A 25097-nucleotide genomic window follows, 5' to 3' on the forward strand; every position below is an offset into this window, starting at 1 on the left:
ACATACATCTTAAACTGAGCCCCTCACACGTTGAGTTCATACAGATCCCTGATGGCTTGTTGGGAATGTCAGAAGAGGAGTTGTAGGCTGCTCGGGCCTTATGGCTTTCTCTGAGGTTGTTAGCAGGCAGCCGGTGAGGCCACAGCACAAGTGGCTATGCATGCTATCTGCATGCTTGTTGTCTCTGCAGGAGAAACTATTGGCTGAATCTATTTTTAAGCATTTTCTGCAATAGATGTGCCATAGTAAAGCTAGTCACCATCCTGTGGTATAAACCTGAACTCCAAATTAGCCTAAGGCTGGGAAAGTGCCTGCAGTTCAGTGTTCCCATCTTCCACAGTGATTTTCTGTGAAAGCAGCAGTCTCTTTAAAAATGGCTTTCATTTTGCAAAAGGGTTCATGCAAGCCTCAGTTCTGCCCCCTTTGGTACACTAATTTACTGGCCTTTGCCAGTAGTTTTTAACACTCGATTTCCTAATCCTCTTCCCCTGCAGTATCCAAACTTCAGGTCAAGCTTTGAATGCAGAAGATTATTACATCATCCCTCCAGGTCATGGGTGGGGGGGCTTAAATTCCATCACGTTTGATTCTGGCAACTTCTCAAAGTGTCCAAATTAACTTTGGCAGGTATTTGTAAGCTCGTCTGCAAAGAAACAGGAGCACGTCTCTGACAGAGGATGTGAGGCAGAGAGAGAGCAGAAACTGAGAAGAACAAAGCAGAAAACAAACAAATCCCCCAAACTGAGGATGCTAAAGGCTGCACTTAATTACTAACAGAATAAATTGTTCCTTTTGCGTAGTTTAAAAATGGAAAGGAATATTGGAAGAAAAAGAAGTAAGAGCTTGCTGTGCTTGAGATGTCTGCATTTAAGGATACGTTTTTTTAATACCCCGTGATTGCAGGAATTGAAAAGAATCAGTGAATGTGTACGGCCCTGTTTTCACTTGTTTGAGGACTGATTTAGTCAAAGCCAAATTATTCATGCTGCCTTTAAACAGCCTCCTCAAGAGAAGTAGGGCAGGAAACTCCCACAATAACCCGCACAATGGGAGTGAGAGGCAAGCCAAACGCCGCCCGGGACACGTGAGGAGGGAAACCAGTGCGCCTTTGAGCAGCTGGAAGAAGATTTCAAGCCTGGTAATTTTGTACGAGGAAGCATGAAGGGTGCCTTTCACGAGAAAGCCCAACTTGTTGCAGCTAGTCGACACAGCACGGAGTGAGCAATGCATGCAGAATGGGGTGCATTGCAGGCAGTACGTTGGTCCCTGCTCTTTGCTATTGAAGAGTTTTTAGCTGACAATTATCTGTCTCCTGGCTGGGACCCACCAGTTGGTTATTAAATACGTGACATAGCCTCATCTGCCCGCTGCCAGTTACTGGACCGAGCCCATGGGACCAACATGGTGACTTCTGTGCTGGAGGTGGCAGAAAATACACATACACACGCATGGCCCACAAGCAGCTCAGTGTTTGTTTCCACTGAGAAAGTTTTGACCTGCTTAAAGAGCCATTGCTATGGAAACCTAATGAGAAGATAATTGAATGAAACATCTTTTCTTTCCATCCCTTTCTCACACTGGTGCCAGCAAGGTCAGAACCTTGCAGGCCTGCTCTCTCTTCAGGTTCATGCAAATTTGATAAAAATACCAAAGGCCCATTTTCTTCCCTGTGCCAGCTCCGGTTAGACAAATTATCTTCTATTCAGTCAGGAGCAGTTACAAGTCAGTCAGTTTTTCATACTAATTATGTGACTGGGCCATTTCTAATGTACATGGATAACCAAATGAACGGCTTTGCAGCAGAGCAGCGTGTGCTTTTGCATTGGTTTATTCACTACTGTGAACGTGCATAATATTTGTAGATTGAAAATCCCATCCAAAGCATTTTCCTCGATGGGCTATAAATGGTCGTTGGGAGGGAATAAGAGAGCTGCTATCAGTTTATTGAAGATCGTAACAGCAGTGGTTTCATTATCAGATGGTGTTATGCACCTGTGGATTTTATGGTCCATAAATGAGATGCAGCCATGTGTTAAAGCACATCTGCATTTAAAATACTTAGTGTTGAAACAAAAACTCATCAGAAATCCTGTCATTCTCAGTTCCCATGTTTGTTCTGTTTCGAGAATGATGAGCTTTCAAAAATCAACAGGGGCGTTCATGAAAGCAGCACATGGTGTCATTTGTTTCCTTTCCCAGTTTTGCGGTGTACCAGCATATTCACATCTCGGAGCACGTGCAACTGTGTGTCTTGTAAAATCAACCACTCTGTATGCGAGATAAGCCCTGGTGTTATTCTGTCTGAGATCAGAATCAGTCCAGAGTTAACAGCAAAAGCTGTAGCATAGTAGCTCGATACAGCCTAGTTAAAACCGGTCTTAATAATCAGATACAGTCTCAGTTGGCTTGCGACACAAATGTGTGCATGGGTTCTTTCTTGCGCTCCAGGTTTTGGAGCCCGCCTCCAGGATTCAAGGGTTAATTTATAAAAGGGAGGGATTACTTAGGTATAGCAAGGTCACCCCCACTGCAGCATTTTTATGGAAAGATAGATTCAAAGACCGTTTTGGATGCCTGGCTTTGCCATTGTTCGTACAAAACCCACAGGCTGCAAAAGAAGAACCAGAAGTGCCCTCCAGAGGCAGTCCTCATGTCCAGATCTTTGCCATCACAGACGCCTGGTCTGGTCTCTATCTTTCAAACACCCTCTTAAAAGCAGTTAGTTCATTTTTAAAGCTGCCCTTCCTTTCTCTACCTACTGTTGGAAGTTTGTCCAAACAGTTAGGAAACGTTAACTCCTCTTTTCTAATTTCTTTCCAGCTTACGTCTACTTGTTCCTGTGCCTGATTTATTAATAGGCAGTAAATTAATCTTCTTGCAGCTTGCAATTTTGACAGACTGAACAGACAAAACTTTTCTAGCTTTCCCTGGTAAGATAAGCTGTCTCGTTCCCTGACTATTCTAACAGCTTTTCTCTTTACTGCTGCTGGTTTGAATTTGTCTTTCTTGAGCATGAGTAATGATGGTTGTACAGCTATTCCCACATATATTCATTCTTTGTACTGCCATTGGAATTTCCCATCCTTATGCCCTTTAGGATTAACATGTTGGTTTTTCCTCAGCTGGTATCCCCAGGTACTCTTGTCATTTGCAAACTTCCAGCATGTGAAAGACTGACTTTTGTGTCAGTCCTGTTTGTGTACTTGCACATTTTAGCATTGAATGTAAATTCTGCTAAGCCAGTCTTTCTAATCAGGTAGTTCTTGGTCCAGGTTCTCCACCCTGGCTGTTGCTACTAAATTTTGTGTCACTGATCACTGAGTGGTCTGATGTAATTTACTAAACTCTGCTGAAACCCATCATCTCTCTAAGGCAGTAATATTTGGTTACTCCCAAAAGTAGCTACATTTTTAGATTATCTATTGTGCTGCTTCCCCCCCCCCCCCATTTGTTTATTTCAGCAGCTTGGGTCCAAGAGGCCCAAAGTATCGGCCTAGAGATGGTTTTGAATTTGTGAGATTAATGGATTAAAGTTTTGACCCCTTCTGTAGCTCGCTTCCAGAGATTATGGGTTGATAAGGAAGTACTCCTTCCCTCTGGCCATAAATCTTTTTTTCTTCCTTCTTGTCTGAACAAATACCCATACATTTCTTCTGCTATAATGCTGTGACAGAGTACATTTCATGTGAAAGCTTGCTAATGAAGTTGTACATCAGACCACAACAAAAATGAAGGCCTCCACAGTGGAGTAATGGCATTTGGCTCCCTTTCAGACACGCAGTGCTGAAACTTCTGCCAAGTGTCACTGCATCATTAACTTTCAGTACAAGTTATCAGTCTATGAATGGAAGAACACAAATCACTTTCAGTGCACGTTCACAGAGGAGCTGCAGACTTAACAGAGTAAGGGAGTGTAATTGGCAAATCAAACATACAGGACTCCAAGGTACTCTGAAATTTTTCACCAGACATCTAGGAAGTAAAACGCTTGATTGATTTCACTGAGGATTTTTAAGCGTCAGAGTTGTCTGGTGGAACTAAAAAGCAAGTGCCTTATCAGGCTCTATGTGGTAGGTTTTGTCAGCATTTCCATCTCTTCGGACCAGCTGTTAGCGTTTTCAAGGTCAGCCCAGGCATGGAAGATTTCCTCTTTAGGGAATGCGTGAAATGATAATTGGAATTTGCATCCTCTGATGAAACTCAGCATAGTTCTTAAATCAGTTATAAATGAGAAGGTGGTCTGCTTGCTGTGGATCCTACTCTTCTCCTCACCCCCTATAGCTCAGGCACGTCAGAAGTTTGCTCCTACTACTCTTCCCCTTCTTTGGAGGCCAGTGTGCGATGAGTTGGTGGCCTCAGACTGATTCCCAGTGAACAGATGTCCACATCACAAACATTGCTGATACACCTGCTACGTACTTGCATCATTGTTGGCAACTGCATAAGAGAAGAAAAGGATTAAAATGGATTTGGAGGCTGAAGAGCACAAGAGACTGCCTCTCCACTTCGAGGCTGATTTCACTAGCGAGGCAAAGTTCTGATATTTAACAGATTTCATTTTCTAAGGATGGTGATTTGGTGCATTTCATGGATACTAAGTTCATTCATTTAAGATAAATAGAGTAAGTGCTTTGATGGGTGAGGTCTATGCTTGGGTGCAAAACATGTAGTGGATTAATTCTGTCAGTCCAACAGAACTTGGCTTTCTTTTTACTTAGTTGTCTCCATATGCAAATCCACATACTTTTTATCTAATTTACCTTTATTTAGAAAAATACTTGCTGACAAATTTATTTTTAAGTGTCTGGATGAAATCCAGGCCCTGTTGAAAGTCTTCAAATTTAGACACTGGCTTTTCTGGAGTTTTTACTCAGAAAGTATGGGGGTTGTATTTTTCTCCTGCATTTGTTATTCAGGCTTCTTAAAAACTAAGCATTTGGTGGTATATCACCTCTATCATTAACTTTTCCCCTTCGGGGTAAACTTTATCAGCAAGGAAAACACTAAATGTCTCCCTCTGCCTGGTGCACTACAAATCTGAAATTTGGTTGGTTCAATTGGTTTGCAGTTTGTGCTGGGTTAAATTTCTAATGTCTGAGGTTGAAGGAGGTTATATTTCAGAGCTTCACTGTGCCAAACCCTCCTTGTCTAGATGAATTACTAAATCAAACTGAAACTTGATACTGTCTCATTTCCCCTTTAATGATGTCTTTGCAAGTTGATGAGCATGTTTTTCATGCTTGCAAAACGTTGTCCAGTAGTTGCTTACATCTTTTAAACGCTGATCTGGCTTGAACTAAAATTTTCCTTCAAGTGGTTTACTGAATCGATCAAAAACTCTTCGTTGCCCTCTTCTGGGGGTCTAAGAAAACGCAAGGAACCTGTGCAAACACTGGACAGCAACTAGAGTATGGCATGCATGTATTTTTATATGGCCTCATTCAAAGAACGATTTGGCTTGAGGTCTTCTTGGTGTGCTGGGGTACGCATGTTTCTGTTCTGCGTGGCTGCAGTACAGCCACCACACAATAGGGCATTGTCATGTCGTGGGGCCAAGCTCTCAGCAAAGACACTGCAGTAATGCTTTGCACTTGGAGCCTCCAGCAAAGCCACTGAAGCTGGTAGAAGTCGTTTCACTGGCTTGGCGCAGCTTGGTTAAATAGTGATTCCCACAGGAAGGCTTCAAAGAATTGCTCAAGATGTGGTAATTTCTATTAGCACCACTTAGAAAAAAAGGCAAGGAAGGGGGGTGATGTCTCATCAGAGATCCCACAATGAATCGTTGGCACTGAGTTGTAATCCATTCTGGAAAACTAGTTCAATGAACATAAAGACCGAGAAAAAAAGATTTACTTACTCTTTTAATGGGTTGTTTGTAAAGTCCACGTTCTGTTAAAATAAGTCTCTCCAGCTAGCTTTTGAGGAAGGGAGTATACACTGCTCGGAAAGCACATAGAAGGGGCTCAGGAGAAAGAAGCTGTAGTCTCCAGTCATCTATGGTTGTGCTTCAAAGGGTCTGGACAAGCTTTTTTCACCTTGTCTTTAAAAAATCTCTACTCCTCTCTTCCACACAGTAGCTTCTGAAAGTTTAATGAATGAATATTTTTAAAGCGTTTTCAGATAAAAACCAAACAGGCTGAAAACTGTTACAGAGCTAAACAAATACAGCATTCCAGTGCTACGCTTTCTAAGGCAGCCAAAATACTGTTTTACAAATGGAAAGGGGGAAGTATGTGAAAAAGTGTTTTTCTGAGGGATCCCTAGACTCCTTTGCCTTAACCATAGGTCTCTGTCGGGATGTATTTTTCTGTGCTGGTCACCAAAGACATGTTTAAGAGGGGAACTCAGTTACTGTGGTTGGACCAGTGGGTTCAGTATTTGTTTCCAACTTGCTGTGCTGGGAAGAAAAGGGAAGAGAAAACAGCTCATGATATATTGTTTGGAAACTATGATTTACTGTAATCAGGCAGCTCCTATGAAATGTGAGAAGCCTACATCAATAAGACCATTTCTCTTTTTTGTCCTAGGCTCTCCATTCATAAATCAAGTTCGGAAGAAGGCTCTGTAGGTCAGTATACTTCATTTTATTTGATACTTCTATGGAATTCTTAAACAGGTTTTGAGTTTTGCTTGGGCTGGGATGTGAAGAGCTGAGTAAACACAATGCTGGCAGAAGTTAGCAGCATTTGTGTGGCGGGTGGGGAGGCGAGACTTAGCAGCTTTAAAAGTTAGATGCTGGGTGTCTCAGTGATCACTGAGACTGCCCAACCAGCATTGTCATGTGATAAATATGCATCTTTTGACTTCTATTGAATTTCAAATGTCTGCATGTTAGATCACTGTTAGCCTATCCGTTTGTACTCTGAAAACTACCATTGCCAGTGAATAACTGGGGTTTCTGTTATTCTTGTTCATGTTATGCCAGAGTCTCTTCCTTTTTTTCTGAAATATTTTGCATTCTTAAATACGTGTTTGTTTTCCGTTGTCTTTCACGTTCTCTTTAACTTACTATAATTAGTTCATATTGCTATCCTAACTTACTAGCTGAGCTGATACAATTTTGGACAAATTTTATTTTGCTTTTTGGAGAGGAGAAGAAAAACTGGGAGGTTTTTTCTGTTTGTTTCTTTTTAATTTTTTCTAGGGACATTTCCACACAGTCTAAACTTAAGCTGTGTTTCAGAGAATCTATAAACCCAGCTCTAGGGCTTCTAGGGCGAGATCCAAAACACTATAGTCACATGCTGAAATTCAGTGGCATGGTATAAGCTGTGCTCATTTGAATTTTTCAAAAGCAGAGGGATGAAGTAGCTCTGTATCAGTAGCATTTCTGCCAGATCAGGCACAGGATGTTCTTTTGCAGATGGCATAAACTTTATAGCATGTGTCCTGGTTAATTCAACGGAACACAGTTATATGCCCTACCTTGAGCCAGATTCCGTTCTTTTTTAGAACAAATTATTTACTTCTGGATCATCAAGCCATACGCAGAACTGATATTAATGGACATGGAGACCCAGCCTTGTACAGTCCAGGCATACAGACAGCAAGAGTCAGATGTAGCTGATGGTCTTACAAAATTTCTCATGCCAAGTAGCAGAATGTGCGTATGTGTGCATTTATATATATCTAAAGTATTCCTTTTCTCTATAGATCTGCACACACATATTAGAAAATTACTTATCTGAGTTGTGGCTTAGGCTGCATAATTGTGGTTCAGTTAAAGAGAATAAACCAACAAAATACTTCAAAAACACATTCGGACTTGACATTAACAATTCAACAGATATCAAAATGAATGTAAAATATTTTCTGTTTATAATTCAAAATACATAAGTTACTGGCTTATCTCAGTCCTCTATAGCATTGGCAATCATAAAAGAATGTGCATTTCCCTGAAATAGCTAAATCAGCATAGTTCTAGTACAGAAAAAATCAAGAAAAACAGAAAATTTGAGATTTCTTTATTCTTGTTTTGACTTAGAAAATATAACTTAATGCTTGAAAGCTTCTCTAGCATTTACTAACTAATGTTTCTTTCTGAAATTCTTTTTCCCTTTTCCCTCATCCTCCCTCCCCACTTTCCTTTTAGGGAAAGCAGACTGGAAAAAGAAAAATAAGTTTTTTTGGCAAAATTTCCGAAAGAACCAGAAAGGACTGATGAGGCAGACTTCAAAAGGTAAATCTTTTTTGAGGACACACAACCTATCCATATAAAATAGAAGGAGCCAGCATCACAAAGGAGTAAAATGCATTTGCAACCACATGGCAGTTGGGGTCTGTGGATCTGGAAGTATTTCAGGTTTGGTTCATCATGACAGAGCTCAGAAAGAATCATATTCTGTGAGACTGCATCTGCGTGAGGCTGGGATGCCTTCGGTCCTGACTGTCAGTGAATGCATGTGCACAAACTGATGCAGTTAATATATAAGTAATATCTGTAAATGAACAAGATGCTTTTTTTTCCTGATCCTGGCTTGATGACAGAAATGTTGATCTGTTTTAATTAGAAAGTTGTTTCTCCTTTCTTTGCCATTTGGTTACTTTGACCTTTTTGCTTTAAGCTTGAATCCAGCCTCTCATTGTAGGAGAAGACACTACAAGAAGGAGTAGTAAAAGTGCATCTGGTGACTAGTGCAAATGTAGGATTGATTCCACTTAAACTGTCAGGTGTCTTTCTCTATCTTTTTCTAGTTCTTCTCCAAAAGATGCAGCTGTGCATTACTTTAAGTATTTCTGTTCACACAGAAAATTTGTTTCCCCATGTGTATCTGTTGCAAACAGATGCTTCCCCACGTCACTATGTCTGTGTTCAGATGGATTGTGAAAGATGACAGAAGCCCACTGAGGAGGCTGAAAAGGGACACGTTTACACTCTCAGTTAAGCGTGGGTCCTTGCTGGCTCTCAGGGCAAGTTTTAACTGTCCATGCTGACACACCAACCTCATACAAGGAAGAAAGGTCCTGGAGTTGAGAGCCTCAATATATCCAGCACCATGTGCCAGCTCAGTGGCTGATTAGATAGCCTGGATAGAATCATAGAATCACAGAATCACTATGGTTGGAAAAGAGCTGTAAAATCATCAAGTCCAACCATTAACCCAACACCACCATGCCCACTAAACCATGTCCCACAATGCCTCGTCCACACGTTCCCTGAACACCTCCAGTGAGGGTGACTCCACCACTTCCCTGGGCAGCCTGTTGCAATGCTTCACCACTCTCTGTAAAGAAATTTTTCCTAATCTTCAGCCTGAACCTCCCCTGGTGCAACTTGAGGCCATTTCCTCTCGTTCTATCGCTAGTTATATGGAAGAAGAGACCAACACCCACCTCACCACAACCCCCTTTCAGGTAGTTGTAGAGAGCGATGAGGTCTCCCCTCAGCCTCCTCTTCTCCAGGCTAAACAACCCCAGTTCCCTCAGCAGCTTCTCATAAGACTTGTGCTCCAGACCCCTCGCCAGCTTCGTCGCCCTTCTCTGGACACACTCCAGCACCTCAATGTCTTTCTTGTAGTGAGGGGCCCAAAACTGAACACAGTATTCGAGGTGCAGCCTCAAACTGGGGGATGTGGCCAGTCCACAGCAGAGAGCTGTGAGGGCCCAGCACGCCATTCGTGGAAGGGCTTCCCATCCACTCTGGCAGCTGACTATGGTATTCCTCAGTGCTGGGTGCAGGACTTTTCCAGCATTAGCACTTTCTCTTTTGATTCTTGTCTTTCAGGGTCAATAACTGTGTGATGACAGTCACGTTTTATTTCTCCTTGGCATGCTCTCCTGCTTTCAGTGTCAGAGTAAACTTAGTTTTCTAGGCCTGATTTACTTCCTTTTCTTGCTCAGTTACTTCCAAATCATTCAGTCCTTTGAAATTATACTATGAGCCCGCTCTGGGGAGGGTCTGTTTCTGGCCAGCCACATCCACTCCACGTGGCGACCAGATTTCAGAGCACTGGGTAAAATCCAATTTCAGTATACCCCACTCTGTGCATGACCTCTTACACATGCTTGTTATCTCTGTGCTTTTTTCTCCAGGAGAGGATGTAGGGTACGTGGCCAGTGAGATCACAATGAGTGATGAGGAACGGATCCAGCTGATGATGATGGTCAAAGAGAAGATGATCACCATTGAGGAAGCACTTGCTAGGGTATGATATGTACACACTTCAGTTTCCTGGAGAAGCATGTGTTAGGATGTAGAATATACCAATCTGGAGTTTTCATTTGCTCAGAAAACATAGGAGAAGGGGAGAAAGCTTGCCTGTTTGTCCCATCGCACTAGGTAGCATAAATTAGATAGCAATTCCTTTGTTTATGAGAAGAAGTGAGATTTAGCTCAAACAAAAATAGAAGTCTAACGTATGGCAAATTAATCAAGTCCTAAAAACATTTCCTTCTCTCCATTGGCAATAAAGGCTGCCTATCAGAGAAAAGCTCAAGCATATACATTTTCATTGCAGCTGTCTAAAGGTAAGATGAATCCCACCTGTACTAGTTTTTATTTATCATGCACATTCGCAGGTTTGTTTAAGTACTAAAAGGAATACTTCAAGTTTTGCTGAGCTTGCCTTATTTGTTTCAGAACACACATATTATTATTTTCCTGCTGCTGATGGCTGAAGGGCAGTTTGATTGAAGACTTCCGTTTTCAGCAATTAAAACTTCTAAAAATACTAACGTTTAAGCTGAAATTTCTTCTGCTTGTTTCTTAGCCAAAAAGATGGTGTTCTGTTTTAAGAGCCTTCAAGAAAACATATTCAGCTTGTTTGGGCATTTGACATTAAAATCAACACAGATGTATTTTTTGATAAGTACAGTGGCTGTCAGAACTATTTCTTTACTAAATCTAAATGTTAATAAACCACAAGAAAAATAACTGTAAGGAACTGTATTTTTGCAGCCATAGGGCTGAGATTTTACTTGCTCAGGAGCAAAAAGGTCAATGTTAAAGTTTCCACACCCCTTTTGATTTTGTACCCTTGTGCAAAACACTGTGATGGAACACAGGGTATTCTGTATGGGCTCCATTAGAGGTGCAGAAAACCACGTCGTAATATTGGGAATTCTTTTACTTCTCTGCTGTTAAAAAATTTTGTGGGGTGAGGGTTGTACCTAATCTGTATGGTTCGTATGTGTACTGGGGCTGTTTCCCTCTAGTGGTCTGAGCTACTAGTAGCAACTTTTTGGGGAGTTTTTTGTTTGTTTAATATCATCATTTCTTGATGATCCTCTCAACAGTTTGACTCCAGTAGGATTGGTTTTCCGTCGTAAGCCTTTTATTGGAAAATGGGAAAGATGGTTCGTAGTCTTTACTGCAGATCATTTTTCTTTATGAAGGAAATTGGTGATCTTAAAGGTCTTTTCCAACCTAAATGAGTCTATGATTCTACGAAATTGGCAGGCTATTGTGATTTAGTCTGTCTGCTGTAAACTGTGCCTCTGAGATGGGGATGTGTAATTTATATTTTACCAATGATGGTTCATCAAAATTCAGTATTTACAGATCACTCCCTTTTAAGAAAAAAACACCTCATCATTAAAACTTCTGATTCTAAAGCAAATTAATTTATTTTGAACAAGTGAGACATGCAATGCAAAAGTTCTGATCTTCCCCATTCCACAATGATACGAGGGGGGAAAACCTGAAAGGACATTAACTCTTGCTATTTTAATGAACATTGATAGCTGCTTCTCACTGGAAAATGTTCTCTGTCTTTTCAAATTTCAGCTGAAGGAGTATGAAGCCCAGCACAGGCAATCGAGCACTGTAGATGCTACAGAATGGCCTGATGGTTCTTACTCAACATTTGATGGGTCTTCCAATTGTAACGTAAGTACCTGTCACTCTGATATAGCTCCCCAGTATCATTTAATATTTAAATTCTTTTATTGCAGTACAGAAATATCCTGATTTACCTGGTGATTTCCTTAATAGCAAATGTGTCATTTGACTTTGTGATGCTATGTTGTGTCTGCAGAATATCTTTAACATGGATTTTAAGTCTTCAAGGTCTGTTGGTGTAGACTTTAACGATCTTATTGTATAATCTCTTTTTTCCTTTTTTTTTTTTAATCTGGCCCTTTGTCACTGAGCCTTTGAAGCACAAGTGATCCCAGATAGAAATGCCTGTGTTCCACAATGCACAGAAAAGGTTTTTTAGGTTGTTTATAGGGAACTGTTTCACTTTGCTGATGCACGGTAACTGAGAAGTGGTTTCTCGGGCCTTCCTAGCCCTTGTTGATACATTCTAGATGAGGGTCTGGCTAAGTCCTAGCTGCCTGCTGCTTTCAAACAGTTCTATCTCTGCATTTGCTAACTCTCAGCCCAGAGAGTTTGCAGCTTTTGCCAGACCCATAAGCAGTAAGGCAGCTTTCTTCCCTCATTTTTACTTCTGAGCTGTGTAGCTTCTGTTGTTTTTATGGGCACCAGACAGTCTTTGTGTCATGCCATACTGAATTAATTAATTTTTCCTTCCAAATATCTTCATTTTCACTGAGTAGTTTATTCCACTTCATTTCTCTAATTGAAAGTTCACAGATAAATCTTAGAGAAGAACACATTTGGCTGTCAAATCCAAGCTCTTTGTAACCCATATAATTGAATCACAGGCTTTTGAGACCATTGATTGATTTATTTATTTTATTGCCAGTGGAATTTCCTGCTAACTGCAGCAGACAGTTAGCTTCTCCTCCCTAAATGAAAAGAGGAATGCTATGTCATTTTATGAAGATGTTTAAAATATTTTTGTGGTGGAGATGGATTTTCTCGTTTGTATTAAAAAGAAAAAGCCTATCTTCAGTTAGATGGGAGCGGAGGGGGACTGCGTCGCCTTATTCTCTGTTCTGATATATCAGAAATGTGCAAATAATAGAGAAGGAAGGATCCTGACTCTTCTGCACTGATTGATTTGCCTGCTGAAAGTTGTCTTGATCTTTTTCCTCATTAGTATTTATAGCCTGAACTTTCCCCTCTTAAGGCCTTTGGCTAAGGTACCTATAGCATAAAAGCCTGAAAACTCTCATTTACTGTGGTCAAATCTCAGAAGGATACTGAATTTCTCTCTTAAATCTTCTGATGGCAGTTTACGCTTGTGTTGAAGTTACTGAAATCTGTGTATACCTCTGAGGACTGAACATGACTCAGTATTTGCTCCCTAATGGACTGACTTGGCACCTTTTCTCTAAAATTATTTTCCTAAGCCATCTTTGCACTTTGAGCCAAGAGCTCTGTTGCCTTTCTCTGCTGTTCTGGTAGGATTTAAACCACCTTCCTGCTAACTTCAGTGGGGGATCTCTATTCCTTCGTTGTGGAATCCTCTCAAGATTTTTGCCCTTGCTCCTAATTTTCATCCTGGTTACATTTAACAAGCTGTGAATCTGCTTGCCTTCAAGGGAAAAGCAGATCATCTGCAGAAATGAAACTTCATGTTAGAACAAAAGTCAACTTGACTTCTTTTTTTGTGGACAAGAAAGAAACTAGGATTAACTGGAGTGAAAGACTTTGGGCTATAATTGACACGCAAGAAAGGAAAACAAACCATGCAAAGTATCAGACATGTCTAGAGATAGGGTGTGTGTTCACCCAGACTGTTTTGCCAAAGGACATCTGTATTAATCTAAAATCGCCAGCTTTTGAAAGGTGCAAAGATGATTCTGTCTTCAAGCCTTTTCTTTGCCAAATGGTTAGACTTTCAGTGCCGTATGTGTGATTTGTACTCTGCGAATTTGAAATCTCAACTTAACTACCCCACTCATTTTATAGAGGCCATGAAGCAAATATGTTTTTCCATATATTAAAAACATTCTGTTAGATAGCCCACTGCCTTCTAACCTCAGAAAGTAATTGAAAATATGAGTCACTGAAACTGAAGTTTCTGGTTTGAATTAAAACTCCTTGGGCAATGGCTCTTCTGGCTCTGTTGGCATTTTTTCTGATTTCTTGTTTTTTCAGTCTCATGGCCAAATTGTTACTAGGCAGTTTTTAATGGAACATTGTGATCATAGTTGATCGTTTTGTAAACATTTTGTACACACAAATGATAAAAACAAATTGCAGGATAATTGCAGATTGAGAGAATTTAGGAAAAGAATAATTTTTAGTTTACTTGCTATATATTTATTTGGTAACCTTGGGGATTTAAGAGATATCAAGACACTAGTATAATGTCTTCCCCCCCCCCCCCCCCCCCCCCCTTCTCATTTTATCTTAGCAGGCAGAGACACCTGGTAGTTAGGAAGACTTGGGAGGATGGGTCACTAGGTTTTTGTGGAGAATCTTGGTCTAGCTTTGCCCAATGACTACATTTCAGGAAGAAAAAACAAAAAAGGTAGAATCTAAGCAATCAGAGAGTCTGAAAATGAAGGCAGAATGTCTGGAGTGTTCTAAGGGTTTGAGTACTCCATTGCTTTCAAGTCAGCTCTGCCCACAGCATAAGAACAGCCACCTACAAAGTAACGTCTAAGGGGCAAATATCATTAGTTGTTGTTGTTTTCCTTTTTAGGAAAAAAAAAGACCACTTTTTTTTTTAAACTTGTATAACTCATGTGTTTATGACTAACATCACTGGTGTTGATCCTTAACTCATTTTAAAGATTGATTTAAGGATTCTTTTTCCCAGCTTCTCCTCTTTTAAATTACTGTACCAGGAAATGGAAACTTGCATTTCGTACCCTTACAAAACTAAACCCTGAAGATGAACCACAAAGGATTGAAGGGTTGAAGAGTTGTCGTCTCGGCATCCAACGGGAGGCAGCCCAATGTCATTGCTGTACTGTTAATCGTATGTCCTGTTTGTTTGCTCTTAAGAAACAAACAAGCAAAGGCCTTGCCAAGCCAGTAGGTGACTTGGTTCTCTGCCACTTGAGAGCAGGTTGTAGCTTTCAGTCTCACTACTGTGGTCCCTTTGTGTCACAACAAAGTAAGCATGTTATTTATTTGCTAGTGTGGGAATGCAGTTGAAACTGTTTTTCTTTTTAGTCAGATGTATCAAAAGTCTAAAACGCCTCATCATTTTTTTACAAATTTATTTCTGAAAATTTATGTTTCATCTCTGTTGAGATGAAGGCTGCTCACAGTAACACTAGAGAAGCTTTCACTGCCTTGTGCCAAGTGTTGGGATGTAAAGCAGGTGCAGATTACAAATGGATCCCTTTCTGGATTTTAGATAAGGGCCTGTTTGTCCTCAGGAGTCAGAAGGTCCAGGGAAAGAGAGGACTTCAAAATCGTATCGCATTCTTTCTTTACATTGAGGTGCCTTTTATGCTTCTTAAAGATAGAAGCTCATTTGATAACTTTTGGGGGCTGAAATTCTCTGTTCATCTTAAACAGGGCTGCTTCATCCCCAGAGCCCTGCTGGTACGGCTCCAGCCCAGCTTGGAGAACCAGCATTAGAAGAAACCAGTATAAATCCTTTCCTCTGTGTGTCTTCTGCTGAAAGACTCCTAATTGGTACCAGTTGCTGTGTTTGATGCGGGAGTGGGGGAAAGGAGAGAAGCAGAAGGGAGGTTGTGACAGAAGTGTGTATCGTATGTGCGCTGCCACTGAAACAAACCGCTAAGTAACTTTGCTGCCAGTTTCTGTAGATGCAAGTTAAATGAAGCTGTAATTGTCTCTGGGCTGAACTGTTCTGTTGATCTGGTTGGGCTTCTGTGTTTTGTTTTGATCAGCAGATAATGGTCAGCCACCCAGAGCTCATTAACACGAACTTCCAGGTAGCCTAGCTGGCCTTCGTTTGAAGGGCCGCAGGGAGCTGTGCCGCGCTCCCCTGAGACCTCCCCACCTGCCACATGTGGCCTTAGCAGCCTCAGGAGAGAGGCCATAAAATTTATGAGCAGGGAGAACAAAAGCAGCATCTCCCTCCAACAGTATGGCCTGCGGGTAGGTGGTGGGAAGCCTGCAGTGCTGTTTTACCTCCCTGCTCTCCCAACATTTCTTTACCCAGGACTGTCAGCATGGCACTGTTACCAGTAGGAAACTGGCACCGTGTTTGTTTTCGCTGGGCAGAGTGGCAGCACTTGTGCAGACCTGGAGGCGTGCCGTGCACGTTTGCATCTGCCGTGAGGCCGATGCTGGGGAAAACGCCCCCTTGTATTGCTGCTCTTTTCTGTCTTCTATCATTCCGCTTTGTAACAGGTGGCAGCAAATCGAGTCCACGCAACAACAGCTCTAGCTGGAGTCAGATCATTTTTGTTGCTCCTGTTGTTCATATTATTTCCTGAGGACTTTTTCATTTATGAAGCCATTAAATGGGGCTAAAAGTTGAAAGGGTGTGCAGTATTGGGTTTGTGTCTACTACCATTGTCAAAGGCAGAATAACAGATGAGAATGGACTTTGGGTCATATTCGTCTCAATCCGAGAGATGCTGAAGCTGTTGAATCAGGATTGTACTACCTATGGTGCAAAGCTGACTCTCACAAAAGATGACGTCTGGTAGAGTTATCTCACGACAGTCGTTACTGTGTTGTTTGGTAAGTGCGAAGAGTAGGAATAAAAGAAGTAATTGCAGTATAACTTCTGTAGCCCCAATTACCTCAACAGTAAATGTAAGTGTAACTACAGTAAATCCACATGATTCAGGGTTATTCTGTATTTCAGTGATTCAGATTGTGGATGCTTTCTAAATACAGCAATTTCTAAATTTATTTTTATTAATATTACTGATAGATTCTTAAAATCTTTAACCATTTGTTAACATTATTATTGCTCATACTACAGGACTGTTACAGTAAACAGGAAAAAGCCCTTCTTTTGGTATAATCTGTTTAACTTGTTAGAACTAAGCTCAGAGTCGATGCGTATTGGGAACCAGCGTTGGATATCAGTGGAGACTAGGGTATGATGAGGGGTTTTTTATTTAAACAGTAGTGTTTAAACTAAAGCAACATGGATACTTCGAGCATTTTGAAAGCTATGCGCTGTGTTAGCCTTTTTTTTGCTGTTATCACAGGACATAACAGTTTTTGTAAGTTTTTTTTTTTCCGTGAAATGCTAAAGGGTGGAAGAGGACATTTCTATGATTCAGTTCTTCTTGGAGAGCTTGTTGCCACCTCCAGGCCTTGCATGCTTTTTGAAGTAATGGAGGTGAGCTGATGCTGAGCTTGGCTACGAATTAATGCAGAGCTTTCATCTTTGCTCCAAAGAGTCTAGTGACCCAATTTCTGTTAAGATTTCCTGAAAGGCACTGATGTGCCTCATTGTATTGGATGGTATATTTATTATTACTGTCCAAGTTCCTATAATACTGTCAGTGCTTAGTAACAGTTATGATGAAGAAAGAGCCAATAATAAGACCTGGCTTCAAAATTACAGTGCTGAATTCCCATGCTATATGCATACCACAGGGACCTGTCCTAGGAGGTGCTGGCTGCCCTCCTTTTCCACTGATCTCGGGGACGGTGTCCAGCACCTCTCGGTGAAAGCTAGTAGCAAAAGAATTACAGCATATTTTGTTACGGTCTTTCCCCCCCTCTCTATCCATGCCTAGGAGCAGGGTTTCCCATGGGTGTAGTAATACAAAAACCTTCATGAGAGAAACACAAATCGTCATTACAGTTCCCAGGACGCAACACAAAGTTTTAAGTAAGGTCAGAGTGATGATAGCAGAGCGAGAGACCATCGATGTGCTTATATTTGGTTTTATAGATCGCTGTAAGGAGTTCTTTACCTATGTGGTCTGAAATTTTCCAGAATGCTTTAGAATTGTCAGGAGAAAAGCATTTATTTAGGAATAAAACTATATCACTTCTTTAAGTATTACGTACCATGCAAGACATGCCCATGTTGTCGTCGGCTACAACGCGGCTAGGTATGTGTCCCTAGGGGGACTAAACATTGTCACCACAGGGTTGTACTGAGCAGTTGGCAGTAATGTAGCCCAAGTAAACCTCCTGCTCACCACCAGTAGGAGTTGCTCCTGCAGATGTGAAGCCTGGATGTAATTAGTCTGTTGTAAGGTCTCTGAGAAAAATCTTCCTGCTATCATGACTCAGAGAACAGAGCTTGCAGCAATGTGCAGGCAGTGACTGTAATTAAGCATGTTCATAACCACTTCTATTTTGACTGCATTCAGACATGCCCTACTGACTTACTTTACTGCAAAATATTTGGCCATGTATTTGGGGAGGGTGGGAGGTAGGAAGGCAAATTAATTTAACATTCATTCTAACACATGGCTTTTTTATACCTTTTTGCCCTTGGGCAGCTGCCTAATTTCTCTGCTTATTACCTAGAGGGTGGGGGACAGTGGTAACAGCTTTTTCCTATTCTCTTTGCATGCATCAGCCAGCAGGAGATGCTGTAATCCATAATGTGGTTTCCCTGCCCCCATCTTTTCTGAGACCAAGCCTATTAAATTGGAACAACGCCTTCCTCAGTTCAAGAGTTAGGAATCTCAAAAGCCATGTGTTTCATTGCCCTATTTGGCAGACCCAGGCTGAATAATCTTTGCTTGTGGTACAATAGAAAATTTTAATTGCCCTCCTGTCGGTTACCACTTGCCCCCCGTGCCTGCCGTTGGTGTTTCCTTCCTCGCAGTTAGGACGGTAACATTAATAGTTTGATTGTTTGAGAATACTATAAGAATGTAATTTAAATTACTACACCCTTCACTACAGGGCTCTCATTCTCTCTTTTTTCTTTTTTTTCTCTGATATGAATTTCACTGTACCTCATGTATTGCTGTTCCACCCTTGGTTTTCCGAAATGCAGGGAGGTTGGTTTCCATTGCCAGCGGTGTACTCCATTCATTAATAGTACAGCCTACTCCAAAGAATAGGGATTCTCACCAGGCCTTCTTAGCCTTGCCAAAACACAAGATGCAGCTGAGAGAGCCTTGTTAGAGAATCTCTTTCCCATGCATAGAGGAGTCTGCAGGAAAATTGGAAAGGAATGCTGTATTGTAACAGATATGGAATAATGTAATGCAGAGCTTCATTCTGCCACATAGACCTATGACGAGTGATACATGAGTACAGTAGTAATGTCATTAAAATTAATTATGCTGATCAGTGAGAGAAACACTTTGCCATGAGGAAATGTGTCTGCCTTGCAGACGCAAACATCGGCAGTGTGCTTCTCGAAGTTATTTAACTAAAACCTGGAAACAGTTAACATCTAGGAATTTGCCTAAGCAGCTATTCTAGCATCAAGACAGACCTCCTGGGAGAATTAAATTTTTGTGCTCTTGTTACTTACGACAAATATTTGCCATTAATTTCAGCAAGCAGTGTCGTCACCAGCTAATGTGTAATATATCTTTCACCAAATGAGTCATTGGATGCTCCTTTGATTTCCTTGTACGTAATCACAGACCAAATCCCAGACATGGGATTGCTCTTTCCTTCAGCTTACCTGGGGGGGCTGACACTACCACCGCACATTTTAGACTTACACAGCCTTTGTAATTCATACTCCTGCAGTTAATTATGGGAAGTGGCAAAAACATTTATGACCTCTGTTAATTTTCTTAAAAATTTTGGAGGCCTTTGTTTGCAACCTCAGGATATGATGCTTCTGAGCTTTACACAGTTTTCTGTAAACAGCCTCTGCAAGGACTAGAGGTTTGCGAAACTTTCTTAATGAAACTCAAAACCTTCAAAACTCAAGTTGCAAAGCCCCAAACTTAGATCAGTTTCACTCATGGCCATGAACTTTTAAGGGAATCTGGGATACATTTCAAGGAAGTTGCTGTCATGTTTCACTTGATGTGGGCTGGTATGTTATTGAAATTGGAGAACACTAGCTGGTTTTATCTGAAGCTTAGAATTTTCCATAGGGTTTTACATCAGAGTTTTGGGACTGAAGTAATTCAAGGGTAAGAACCCAGCTACAAAACACCAGTAAATCTAGCTAACATGACCGCTAGGGAGTAGAAAAGCTGTGTATGGTCACTAGTACAAAGATGGAGGACTTGAAAAAGGATATTTGGCTAGGTGGCTCATTAAAATCAGCCAGTCATCAAAGGAAGTAGATGTTTAGTCCCGCTGTGATTTCACTGTGTGATTGATCTGCAGAGAATCCAGATTAACTGAACATTGATGGTGTGGTCCTGGGTAAGGGCAATCTTTTCTTGGCTTAAAGAAGGTGCTGTTGTGGTATGCCTTTGCTACTGCTTTCCACCACTGGATAGCAGCGCTCCTAATTAGTAGAGGTTTTGGTCCATGTTTTCTTGTGCTCTGAGAAGAATTGTCCAAATTCTGGATTTGTCCCAAGGTTTGGAATTAGGTATGGTTGACTATATGAGGAGTGACAATTTACTTGAGCATCTCAGAGTCTCTTTCTTAGGATGCGAGGTCCGAGCCTAGCCTAGGAGGAGAAGTTGGAAGACATGCTACAATGCTTCATAAAGCTGCAACATGGCTAATTCTGGATCAGTCTGAGATTTCTAAATTAAACATAACTTGCTTTTCCAATTCTTAGTGATGTTCTTTTTTATAGCGCTGAAACCAAGGGGAAAGGAAAAAAAAAAGTATCTAAGTTCACTAATTTAAAAAAAATCTAAGCATGGTTTATTTTTCTGTCAAATTAGTCTTTTTATAAAGGGAAATTCTCAGGGGGGCTTTTTGTCAAAAGAATTAAAAAAATGAAAATAAAAAAAAGCTTGGTAAAGGGCTTAAGTTATATTTCCTACAGACACAGCCTCCACTCTAGCGGTCGTGTTTGAGGGTCAGTCTTCGTCCTGGCTTTGCGGAGATTCTCTGTATTTTTTTCTTTCACTGAAATTCCATAGACAGTAATTAAGGAACTGGAGGCCAGCAAGAGGTCAGCAAGCCTTCGTCAGTGAAAACAGGGATTGTTTGCCATGTACAACACTCCCTTTTTTCCTTGTGGTGAATAGAAGATTTGCTTAGAGCTGATGACTTATGCCTTTCTTGCAAGTTATGCAGCTAGCGAGTAACTGGGGGAATCAATCAGTGAGCAGAAAACAGCTAATTGAGTCCAGCATCACGCTTTTTTCTTCTTTACATATTCAGCGCTGGAATCGGAGTCGGTTTGGTGTCTGATAATGTAACTCCAGAGAAGAGGCATTTTGTGCACAGGATTCGGAGCAAATACAATACTTAAGAAGAAGGGTCTGATCCTAAATTTTAGGGTTACGAAGCTGACAACAGTTGAGGACTCAGGGGGAATTACTCGAAACTGAGCTTTAGGCCTATAAATGCCGAAGCTGGTAAGTCACTGAGCATGTAGCGTGATGTGGAGAGGATGTGCCTCCTGTTTCAGAGAGGGAGAAAGAGAAAAGGCTTTTGTGATTATTCTTAGGCACAGCACAGCATGCATAGCTTTTCTCAGTTCTCCTCTTCGTTTCCTTGGGCTTTTAAGTTCTTTTCTGTTCTATTTTCCTGTCTCTGATTTTATCCAGGCATCTTTAATAAAACTTTTAAAAAAAGTTAGAATGGTTGTTTTTTTTGGCGGATGCAAAGCCTGTTAGAGAGAAAGAAGAAAGGACACGTGTAGCCACGTCTCCTAAAGCAACAGCAAAATCTCTTTGCATTTACTATAGAGCTCGTACTTCTGAAGTAAGCTAGCCAGGGCTGGGGGATGTGATGTGATATGCCCACAAGTCTGAATGTGTATTTTTGCCCCATTTTGCTGAACAAGAATTGTCTGATAGCCAAAAATAATTGCAGCTCGGGCTTAATCAGATACTAAGAGATTTCCTGGTTTCTTAGATGGGAGATTTCCTAGAGATTTCAGTTTGGGGCCGAACTACTGCTGAGCATAAAGCAAATTGTAAAATTTTAACATCTCTCTAAATGGCTTCACATAGCTCATGTAAAAGTTACATATGTTTTTGTTTATGGAGCTGAAACAGATTAATCAGTTATGATACTTTAACTGGATATTGTCCTAGTGTTTCTTAAACATGTTTATTAGGACCTGGCTAGCAGGCTTTGCCTATCTTGTGTTTTTTAAGGGCTGCTGCTATAATCCTGAAGTGTTTCCAAACATAGTTTTGCCGAAAGCTAGCTACTTACTTCTGGTTTACATTTTGCCAATTAATTCCAAGTACCCTAATAAATGTTAGTTTTCTCTGTGTGTGTGTGTGTGCGCGCGTGTGTGTGAAGCACTAATTCAAAGGGGGAGGTTAGGATTGTTATTTCTATGGCGTGTGAAATGGGCTGGATGTTAGAGAGCGGCAGAGCAAGGCGTGTGCCTTGCCTCTAGAGCAGGCAGCAGCATAGAGCCTGCGTGAGAAAAGTTGGAGAGAAAGCAAAGAGGGCGCAGGGAGCAGAACTATAGAGAGCTCCTTGAATATCAAAGTACATCTGCTAATTTCCTTTTTGTTCCTGAATGTAAAGCTTTTGACTTCGATCTTAGGTACGAGAGGATGCAAAGCGTGCCTTTAGAGGTGCATGAGTAGGAAAAGTATTCCAAGCAGAAGAGATGCTAGAGGTGGCAGAGGGAATTGATCTCTCCTGGATTTGATAGCATCTTCATAGGTTTGTGGCCGTGTTTGTTAGTGGCGAAGAGCTGGGTGGTGGGGATGGGCCTTGGCGTCTCCATAGTTTTCCAGCCCTGTGGTACGTGGTGGCTGCAGTCCTCTGCATGCAGTCCTTGGAATTTCCAGATGCTGTTAATTTAGTCCCTGTTTCCCTGTAGCCCTTCACACGTTTGTGCAGCCGAGCTCTCCAAGCTGGCGGGTTTCCGCACTGTGAGAGCATTGCAGATGTGTTGGGGATGCACTTGCTCCAAGCGTTGTGGGGAAAGGCGGCTCCGCCCGGCCAGCCCCGCCAAGGGGGCCCCACAGGCTTCGCCGGCTCCCCGGCAGCCCGGCCGAGCCCTGCACTCTCTCTTTAAAGCAAGCGCGATTTTTGTGCATCGGCTTGGCCAATTTGTTATGGTTTAAGGCTGTGGAGCCAGCTGTCTGCAATCTGATGTAATGTTGCCCTGGAAACCAGAAATGAAACACTTAAGCATTCACCACAGAATTACTACATACAGCATTAGCCAAAATAATTAAAAGTTGAGCCATATGGGCTTTCGGATGGAAAAATTTGGAGCGGAGGAGATGGAAGTTAAGTTGTTCCTATTTACAGTACTGCAAATCCGTTTGTTTTCCCCTTGGAGCACGGGGAGAGGCCTGCTCCGGCGGCACACGGCGGGACGGGGAGATGGAGGGGCCCCGACCGTTTTACCGGCACGTTAACAATGCCAAGGCTTCACCTGACGGGATGGCCAGGAGCCGGGGGCTGGGAGGTGTTGGCGGAGGGCGATGCAGCATGGCCTCCTCCCGTGCCGGGGAGCCTCCGGCCTAGCCTCTTGCAGGCGCTTCGTTCCCTCTTTAACAGACTATGTCTACCCTCTCGCAGTGCTGCAGCACGCTGAAACGCTCATTAAGGGGGGAGAGGGCGAGAGAGGGGCTGGCAGCCGGCTGCACCGAAGCCCTGTGCCAAGGCCTGGCTGCTAGTGCAGTCCAGGAAGCCATTTGCCTGGCCTGCCACGCGCTGGGGAGATGGGGGTGATTTTCCCATCTGCGGTCAGGGACAGCCACCAAAAAAAACAATTCGGACTGTGGAAGCAGGGAGGGTAGAGTGGGTCGGGGAAGTCAAAGCGTTGAAGTTCAGTGATTTCCAAATATGTCGCTTATGGCCTGAATGCTTTACATTTCTGTTTTCTGTTTAATGTTAGCTGTAAAAGAAAGCATTGGTTGAGCTGGAAAATTAAGCTCTGTTTCCCATGTGCCAAAATGGAAACTTCTTATAATTTCAAGGACTCTTTTTAAAAAAAAATTGTTTCAAAAACAGGAAGTGAATAAAAAATAACCCTTTTTCAAAACGGTTTAATTTTCAAGGAATCAGCATTATTTTACAAGAAAGTTTCCTGAGCGGCACCACTGGCATAGTCACCAATGTTCTTAGGCCTTTTTGCGTAAACTTATTAGCCATCCTTTTCCTTTACAGAAGATTTTCCGTGCCACATGCTACCCGATGTGATAGGAAATAGGCTGCTGGAGAGAGACTGACTTTGGTTTTAGTCAACCCGTTATCTGGCAGCTCCTGTTGTTAAGCACGAGCTGGTCCCACCTCTCTCGGCTGAGCATCAGCGCTAGGAAGAGTCTGTTGCTGCTTGTGGACGATCCCAGCCCAAAGGGTGCCAGCAGTCCTGAAGCAGCAGGGAAAACCAGCTGGCACTTGATTACCATGGGACTTCATTTGTTTTGAAGTGTAGTGGGGAACCCCTGTACCACCCACTCGGGTTTGATGTCAGTACCTTGCACTGCGGCTATTTTGGTGCTCGCTTTCACGGTGGTAGTCGTGAATGCAAATGTCAGACATTGTAAAAACTTTTGTTGTCGTTGTTGAGTCTTCATAACCCTGAGGGGGGCAGTTCTTTATTGGATACCAGTGGTGGAAAAGTAAGACTAGTTGTTTAATCTTTGATGAAATCCTGGGCGGGAGGACCGAGTATGAGCCGTGCTAAGTCTTACAGAGCTCACAGTTTTACAAACAGTAGTCTTGCAAACCCAGGGTGTACAAAAAGTAATGAAGGAAAGCAATGACTTACAGTAATTGCATTTAAAATAAACATATCTCAAGTGCAGAGTATGCATGATGGTTGCTTGCCAGGATGCGCTTAATGGCCGAAGAAGTCTTGACTAAACTTCTTGATTACGGTCAATAATCCATTCATCATCTTATCTAAATATGTCTGTCTTGTTTGACATGTCACTAAGTTGTCCCAGCCATAATCTCTGAATTAATGCTCATCTTGCTGCTTAATTTATCTTGATATAAACAAGTCTGGTACTCTTCTTTACAGCCCTGTTTTTCCCAAAGGAAGATTATTAATTACCTAGCCAGCCTGTACCCATAAAAAATGCATTCCTGTGGCTCTCAGATGACAGAATGGCAATTCCTACTGCCATATGTGGTCCATTTGGTATTTCTTCTTGTTTTGGAGTAACACGAAGTTTGTGGGAAATCAGTCATTGCCAGTGCCCTTGCAGAAAGTGGCTGAAGTTTGCTCTGGTGTGGTTCTGCTGGCCTTGTGAGGTGTGTGCTTGTGAGGTAGGCTTTCAGAGCTGCCCCGGCTCCTTCAGGCACTGTTTGTGCCTTTGAAAGTGTACCCGTGCAACTCCTAATTGGTGTCCTGCCCCAC

General features: G+C 41.9%; 1 protein-coding gene across 2 annotated transcripts in view; it reads left to right on the forward strand.

Annotated features, from left to right (window-relative positions):
- SASH1 (SAM and SH3 domain containing 1) overlaps positions 1-25097 on the forward strand; it is a 575518-nt gene that overhangs the window by 516399 nt on the left and 34022 nt on the right. Inside the window, exons 7-10 of one of the 2 annotated variants that reach the window (XM_059828717.1) lie at positions 6528-6568; positions 8093-8179; positions 10033-10145; positions 11726-11827. In XM_059828717.1, coding sequence (XP_059684700.1) covers positions 6528-6568; positions 8093-8179; positions 10033-10145; positions 11726-11827 — 343 coding nt within the window. Of the gene's footprint in view, positions 1-6527; positions 6569-8092; positions 8180-10032; positions 10146-11725; positions 11828-25097 lie in introns of those variants that run through there. The other variant, XM_059828726.1, reaches the window with a different exon arrangement.

Source organism: Gavia stellata, chromosome 2 (assembly GCF_030936135.1).
Source record: "Gavia stellata isolate bGavSte3 chromosome 2, bGavSte3.hap2, whole genome shotgun sequence".
Lineage (NCBI taxonomy): Eukaryota > Metazoa > Chordata > Aves > Gaviiformes > Gaviidae > Gavia > Gavia stellata.